We start from the raw sequence: 7,494 nt of genomic DNA on the forward strand, positions 1-7,494 counted from the left end.
CCTGGATCTCTGCCTGGATCTCTAATCCCATCCTGGATCCCACCGTGGATCCATCCCTAAATCCCAGCCCAGATCCCACCCTAAATCCCACCCCGACCCCTCCCCACGAGTCAGCCGCCCCGTGCCTCAGTTTCCCCGCTCCGTGCTGTCCCCGCTGTCCCCAGGAGGCCATGGCGGAGCTGCGGACAAAGCTGCAGCTGGCCGAGCGGGAGAAGCGCAGCCTGGAGGTGCAGCTGGCCGGGCAGGGACCGAGGGAAGCCGCGCTGCGCCTGCTGCTCCTGCACCTGCAGCGGGACCGGGAGCATCGGGATAATCGGGATAATCGGGACTGGGATGGATCCTCCAGCAGCTCCGGCAGCTCCAGCGAGGAGGTAGGGAGGATCCTTGGGGGTCTTGGGGGGAATATCCAGAGGGATGGGGGAGTTGATCCCCCCGAAATCTGGGCAGGAGGTGCGGATCGGCCGCCGGGCAGCGATGGCTCCGTGGAATCCTCCGGATCCGGAGAGGACCAGGGAGGAGCTGATCCGAATCTGGGCCAGGTGGGAATGGGGATGGGAATGGGAATGGAGATGGGGATGGGAATGGGGTGAGAATGGGAATGGGAATGGGGATGGGGTGGGAATGGGAATGGGGTGGGAATGGGAATGGGAATGGGGATGGGAATGGGGTGAGAATGGGAATGGGAATGGGGATGGGGATGGGAAGGGGGTGGGACTGGGAATGGTGAGGGATTGGGATGGAGTGGGATCAGGAATGGTGTGGGAATGGGAATGGTGCTGGGAGGGCCACTGCTGGCACTGGTGGCTCCGGTGGCCCTGGTGGCACAGGATGGTGGCACGGGTGTCCCCAGGACGGAGGAGCTGCGTGGCCGTGCCCAGGAGCTGGCGCTGTCCCTGGAGCATGGCAGCGCCGCCAGCCGTGCCCAGCAGGCGCGGAGTGTCGCTGTCACCACGGAGCTCTTCCAGGCGCACAGGTGGGCATGTGGCACCCGCGCTGGGGGCGGTGGCCCTTGGGACCCCCTCAGTCCCCTGTGTCCCCTGAGTGCCCTGTGTCCCCTGAGTCCCTCGGTCCCCTGGGTCCCCTGGATGTCCTGTGTTCCTCGGATCCCTTGGGGTTCCCGGTGTCCCCTGGATGTCCTGAGTGTCCTGTGACCCCTGGGTCCCTTGGGTCCCCGGGATCCCGTTGGTTCCATGTGTCTCCTATGCCCCTTGGATGATCCCCTGGATATTCCGTGTCCCCTAGATCCCCTGTGTCCCCTAAGTCCCCTGGAGGCCCTGGATCTCCCGTGTCCCCTGTGTCCCCTCAGCCCCGCGACTCCCTTTCCTCCTCTGACCCACCGAACCCCCTGACTCTCCAAACCCCTGACTCCCCTCGCTCTCCTAACTCCCTTTGCTCCCCTGACTCTGCCCGTTCCCCCGAACCCCCTGCCTCCCCGAACACCAAACTCCAGCCACCCTGGCTCCCTTTGCTCCCCCGAATCCCCTCGTTCCCCCAAACCCCCGACCCCCCTGACTCCCCAGACCCCCCGAACTCCCTGACTCCCCTCTCCCCCGGCTCCCCTCTCTCCCCATCCCGGTTCCCCGGCCCGGCTCGGCTCGGCTCGATTCGGATGCCGATGGTGTCCCGCAGCGCGCTGGCTCTGGCGTACCGCGGCGCTCGGCGCAAGCAGGCGGAGCAGCTGCGGCGCCTGGAGGCTCAGGCGGGAGCGCTGCGGAGACAGCACGGCCGGAGGGAGCAGGCGCTGGGCAGGAGACTGCGGAGCCTGGAGAAGGGCAGGGCTGGGGGCGAGAGCTGCATCTAGAGACCCCAAAACCCCTGGAGACCCCAAAAAGACAACCCTAAATCTGCCGGAGGGAGCAGGCGCTGGGCCGAAGAGTGAGGAGCCTCGAACAGGGCAGGGCTGGGGGCGAGAGCTGCATCTAGAGACCCCAAAAACCCCCAAAAAATACACCTAGAGACCCCTAAAAAACAACCCAAATCCGCCGGAGGGAGCAGGCGCTGGACTGGAAACTGCGGAGCCTGGAGAAGGGCAGGGCTGGGGGCGATACCTGCATCTAGAGACCCCAAAACCCCCCTGGAGATTTCCCCCCAAAAAAAACCCTGGAGACCCCACAGAAACCCCTGGAGACCTACCCAAAAAAAACCCCAATCCGCCGGGAGGTGACTGCTGTACACGATAATAAACTCGTGGCTCAGCCCCACTGCAGTCGGTGTTTGGGGGCTCGGAGGGGGTTCAGCTGCAGGACCCCCGAAAAACCCCTGGAGACCCCACAGAAACCCCTGGAAACCCAACAAAATCCCCTGGAGACCCCTAAAACCTCCCTGGAAACCCTAAAACCCCCCCTGGAAACCCTATAAATATCCCTGGCGACCCCCAAAAACCCATGGCGACCCCACAAAACCCACCTGGAGACCCTATAAATATCTCTGACAACCCCTAAAACCCCCAGGAAACCCCCCAGGAAACCCCCCAAAACCACTGGTGACCCCACACCAATAAACCCATAGCTCAGCCCCACTGCAGTCGGGGTTTGGGGGTCTCGGGGGGTTCAGCTGCAGGACCCCCGAAAAACCCCTGGAGACCCCACAGAAACCCTTGGAAACCCTAAAAAAAAAACCCTGGAGACCTCGAAAAAACCCCAAAAATCCCTGGAGACCCGAAAAACCCCCAGGCTCTGTCCCTTTGTCGCTCTGTCCCTCTGTCCCCAGGTTCTGTCCCTGTCCCCCAGGCTGTCCCCAGGCTCTGTCCCCAAGGCTGTCCCTAGGCCCTGTCCCTGTCCCCCCAGGCTGTCCCCAGGCTCTGTCCCTCTGTCATTCTGTCCCCAGGCTGTCCCCAATCTCTGTCCGTCTGTCCCTGTCCCCCCAGGCTCTGTCCCTCTGTCCCCCAGGCTATCCCCAGGTTGTCCCCAGGCTGTCCCCCAGCTCTGTCCTGGCCTCCAGGCTCTGTCCCTCTGTCCCTGTGCCCCCAGGCTGTCCCCGGGCTCTGTCCTTCTGTCCCCAGGCTGTCCTCAAACTCTGCCCCCAAGCTCTGTCCCTCTATCGCTCTGTCCCTCTCTCCCCAGGCTCTGTCCCTCTGTCCCTGTGCCCCCCAGGCTGTCCCCAGGCTCTGTCCCTGTCCTCCCAGGCTCTGTCCCCAGGCTGTACCCAGGCTCTGTCCCCCAGGCTGTCCCTCTGTCCCTAGGCTCTGTCTCTGTCCCCCCAGGCTGTCCCCAGGCTCTGTCCCTCTGTCCCCAGGCCCTGTCCCTCTGTCCCTGTCCCCCCAGGCTGTCCCCAGGCTCTGTCTCTGTCCCCCCAGGCTGTCCCCAGGCTCTGCCCCCCAGGTTGTCCCCAAGGCTGTCCCCAGGCTCTGTCCCCGTCCCCCCAGGCTCTGTCCCTCTGTCCCCAGGCTCTGTCCCTCTGTCTCTGTCCCCCCACGCTGTCCCCAGGCCCTGTCCCTCTGTCCCCAGGCTGTCCCCAGGCTCTGTCCCTCTGTCCCTGTCCCCCCAGGCTGTCCCCAGGCTCTGTCCCTCTGTCCCCAGGCTGTCCCCAGGCTGTACCCAGGCTGTCCCTCTGTCCCCCCAGGTTGTCCCCAAGGCTGTGCCCAGGCTCTGTCCCTGTCCCCCCAGGCTCTGTCCCTCAGTCCCCAGGCTCTGTCCCTGTGCCCCCACGCTGTCCCCAGGCTCTGTTCCCCAGGCTCTGTCCCTGTCCCCCCAGGCTGTCCCTCTGTCCCTGTCCCCCCAGGCTGTCCCTCTGTCTCTGTCCCCCCAGGCTGTCCCCAGGCTCTGCCCCCCAGGTTGTCCCCAAGGCTGTCCCCAGGCCCTGTCCCTGTCCCCCCAGGCTCGGTCCCGGTCCCCAGGCTGTCCCCAGGCTCTGTCCCTGTCCCCCCAGGCTGTCCCCAGGCTGTCCCTCTTTCCCCCCAGGCTCTGTCCCTCTGTCCCTGTCCCCAGGCTGTCACCCCAGGCTCTCCCCAGGCTCTGTCCCTCTTGTCGCTGTCCCCCCAGGCTCTGTCCCCAGGCTGTCCCCAAGGCTCTGTCGCTGTCCCCCCAGGCTCTGTCCCCAGGCTGTCCCCAGGCTCTTTCCCTGTCCCCCCAGGCTGTCCCCAGGCTGTCCCCAAGCTCGGTGACACTCAAAGAGCCCTTTGTTCCCAGCCTGGCTCCTCCAGCAGCAATTCCCGATGAATATTCCCTTTGTGGAGCTGAAAGGTCTCTCTGTGCTCCGGGAGAATTTCCCTCCGTGCAGCTCCAGGGATGGCTGAGAAACCCAAATAGTGCCAGGGAGGAGCCAGGAGGGGACACTGGGGACATTGGGGACACTGCGGGGACATTGGGGACACTGTGGGGACATTGGGGACACTGCGGGGACATTGCAGGAGTTCAGATTCCAGACTTAAAGGTGAATTTTATCATTCCAGACCCATCTGAAAAGTGAATTTTTTCATTCCAAACCCATCTTAAAAGTGAATTTTATTATCCCAAACCCATTTAAAAGTGAATTTTAATATTCCAGACCCATCTGAAAAGTGAATTATTTTAATATTCCAGACCCACCTTAAAAGTGAATTTTATTATTTCAGACTCACTTTAAAAGTGAACTTTAATATTCCAAACCCATCTTAAAAGTGAATTTTTTCATTCCAAACCCTCCTTAAAAGTGAATTTTAATATTCCAGACTCATCTGAAAAATGAATTATTTTAATATTCCAGACCCACTTTAAATGGGAATTTTATTTTTCCAGACCCACCTTAAAAGTGAATTTTAATATTCCAAACCCATCTTAAAAGTGAATTTTAATATTCCAAACCCACCTTAAAAGTGAATTTTAATATTCCAAACCCGTCTGAAAAGTGAATTTTATTATTTCAGACTCACTTTAAAAGTGAACTTTAATATTCCAAACCCATCTTAAAAGTGAATTTTTTCATTCCAAACCCTCCTTAAAAGTGAATTTTAATATTCCAGACTCATCTGAAAAATGAATTATTTTAATATTCCAGACCCACTTTAAAGGGGAATTTTATTTTTCCAAACCCATCTGAAAAGTGAATTTTAATATTCCAGACTCGTCTGAAAAGTGAATTATTTTAATATTCCAGACCCACTTTAAATGGGAATTTTATTTTTCCAGACCCATCTTAAAAGTGAATTTTATTATTTCAGACTCACTTTAAAAGTGAATTTTAATATTCCAAACTCATCTGGAAAGTGAATTATTTTATTATTCCAGACCCACTTTAAAGGAGAATTTTATTATTTCAGACCCATCTTAAAGGAGAATTTTAATATTCCAAACCCACCTTAAAAGTGAATTTTAATATTCCAGACTCATCTTAAAAGTGAATTATTTTATTATTCCAGACCCATTTTAAATGGGAATTTTATTTTTCCAGACCCATCTTAAAAGTGAATTTTATTATTTCAGACTCACTTTAAGAGTGAATTTTAATATTCCAAACCCATCTGAAAAGTGAATTATTATATTATTCCAGATCCATTTTAAAGGGGAATTTTATTTTTCCAGACCTATATTAAAAGTGAATTTTAGTATTCCAAACCCACCTGAAAAGTTAATTTTAATATTCCAGACTCCTCTTGAAAGTGAATTTTATTATTCCAGACGCACTTTAAAAGGGAATTTTATTTTTCCAGATCCCCAAATTGGCATCTAAGTCCCCTAAATTGGCACCTGAGACCCCAAATTGGCACTTGAACCCCCTAAATTGGCATCTAAGTCCCCCAAATAGCGGCCAGAACCCCCAAATTTGCACTTGAACCCCCTAAACTGGCACCTGAGACCCCAAATAGGCACCTGAGACCCCCAAATTTACATTTGAGCCCCCAAAATTTACACGTGAACCCCCCAAATAGGCGCCCCAGATCCCCAAATTTGGGTCTGAGTCCCCAAATTGTTACCCGAGACCCCAAAATTTACACTTGAACCCCCTAAATTAGCGCCCCAGATCCCCAAATTGGGGTCTGAGTCCCCAAATTGTCACCCGAGACCCCAAAATTTACACTTGAACCCCCCAAACTGGAGGCTCAGACCCCCAGATTGGCATCTAAGTCCCCCAAATTTGCACCCGGAACCCCAAATTGTCCCTGGGGACCCCAAATTGCCACCTGAGACCCCAAATTGGCACCTGAGACCCCAAATTTGCACTTGAACCCCCTAAATTGGCACCTGAAACCCCCAAAATTGGCATCTAGGTCCCCCAAATAGCTTCCAGAACCCCCAAATTTGCACTTGAACCCCCAAAATAACCTCCCAGATGCCCAAATTGGGGTCTGAGTCCCCAAATTGTCACCCGAGACCCCAAAGTGACGCCCGGAACTCCCAAATTTGCACTTGAACCCCCAAAATAACCCCCCAGATCCCCAAATTAGCGCCCCAGATCCCCAAATTGGGGTCTGAGTCCCCCAAATTGTCACCAGAGACCCCAAAATTTACACTTGAACCCCCCAAACTGGAGGCTCAGACCCCCAGATTGGCATCTAAGTCCCCCAAATTTGCACCCGGAACCCCAAATTGTCCCTGGGGACCCCAAATTGCCACCTGAGACCCCAAATTGGCACCTGAGACCCCAAATTTGCACTTGAACCCCCTAAATTGGCACCTGAGACCCCCCAAAATTGGCATCTAGGTCCCCCAAATAGCTTCCAGAACCCCCAAATTTGCACTTGAACCCCCCAAATTAGCGCCCCAGATGCCCAAATTGGGGTCCGAGTCCCCCAAATTGTCACCCGAGACCCCAAAGTGACGCCCGGAACTCCCAAATTTGCACTTGAACCCCCTAAACTGGAGGCTCAGACCCCCAAACTGGCATCTAAGTCCCCCAAATTTGTATCCGGAACCCCCAAATTTGCACTTGAACCCCCTAAACTGGCACCTGAGACCCCAAAATTGGCACCTGAGACCCCCCAAAATTTGCACTTGAACCCCCCAAATAGGCGCCCCAGATCCCCAGATTGGCTTCTGAGTCCCCCAGATTGGGGTCTGAGTCCCCAAATTGTCACCCGAGACCCCAAAATTTACACTTGAACCCCTCAAACCGGCCGCCCAGACCCCCAGATTGGCATCTAAGTCCCCCAAATTTGTACCCGGGACCCCAAATTGTCCCTGGGGACCCCAAATTGTCCCTGGGAACCCCAAATTGGCACCTGAGACCCCAAATTGTCACCCGAGACCCCAAAATTTACACTTGAACCCCTCAAACCGGCCGCCCAGACCCCCAGATTGGCATCTAAGTCCCACAAATTTGCACCCGGAACCCCAAATTGTCCCCCGGAACCCCAAACTGCCATCCCCTCGCTGTCCCCAGCCCCACTCCCATCCCATTTCCCCTCCATTCCATCACCGAAATTCCGCATTTTCCTCTCCCTTCCTCTCTCCCGAGCTTTTCCCTTCCGTTTTCATCTCCTCTCCGCTCCGTCCCTCCTCCGCAGAGGGGCAGGAAAACCGTGCCGAGCCGTGCCGTGCCGGGGGGCGGCTCCAGCGCGGGGGGAGCGCGGTGGAGCTC

General features: G+C 56.0%; 1 protein-coding gene across 1 annotated transcript; it reads left to right on the forward strand.

Moving 5' to 3' along the window:
* Nucleotides 1-124: 124 nt before the first annotated feature.
* LOC146426108 (harmonin-binding protein USHBP1-like) lies at nucleotides 125-2,075 on the forward strand. The gene is made up of 4 exons (XM_085040584.1): nucleotides 125-371; nucleotides 448-539; nucleotides 851-973; nucleotides 1,630-2,075. Exons 1-4 carry the CDS (start codon nucleotides 171-173, stop codon nucleotides 1,799-1,801), a joined length of 588 nt encoding a protein of 195 aa, XP_084896710.1. The 5' UTR covers nucleotides 125-170; the 3' UTR covers nucleotides 1,802-2,075.
* Nucleotides 2,076-7,494: the final 5,419 nt, after the last annotated feature.

This window comes from Lichenostomus cassidix, chromosome 28 (genome assembly GCF_008360975.1).
Source record: "Lichenostomus cassidix isolate B80296 chromosome 28, HeHo_3.0, whole genome shotgun sequence".
NCBI lineage: Eukaryota > Metazoa > Chordata > Aves > Passeriformes > Meliphagidae > Lichenostomus > Lichenostomus cassidix.

Bases quoted from the DNA above. Each gene is read 5' to 3' on its own strand.
- LOC146426108 (XM_085040584.1), top strand. From the start codon at position 171: ATGGCGGAGCTGCGGACAAAGCTGCAGCTGGCCGAGCGGGAGAAGCGC. The intron at 540-850 runs GTGGGAATGGGG...GGGTGTCCCCAG, and splicing joins CTGATCCGAATCTGGGCCAG to GACGGAGGAGCTGCGTGGCC. The intron at 974-1,629 runs GTGGGCATGTGG...GGTGTCCCGCAG, and splicing joins GAGCTCTTCCAGGCGCACAG to CGCGCTGGCTCTGGCGTACC.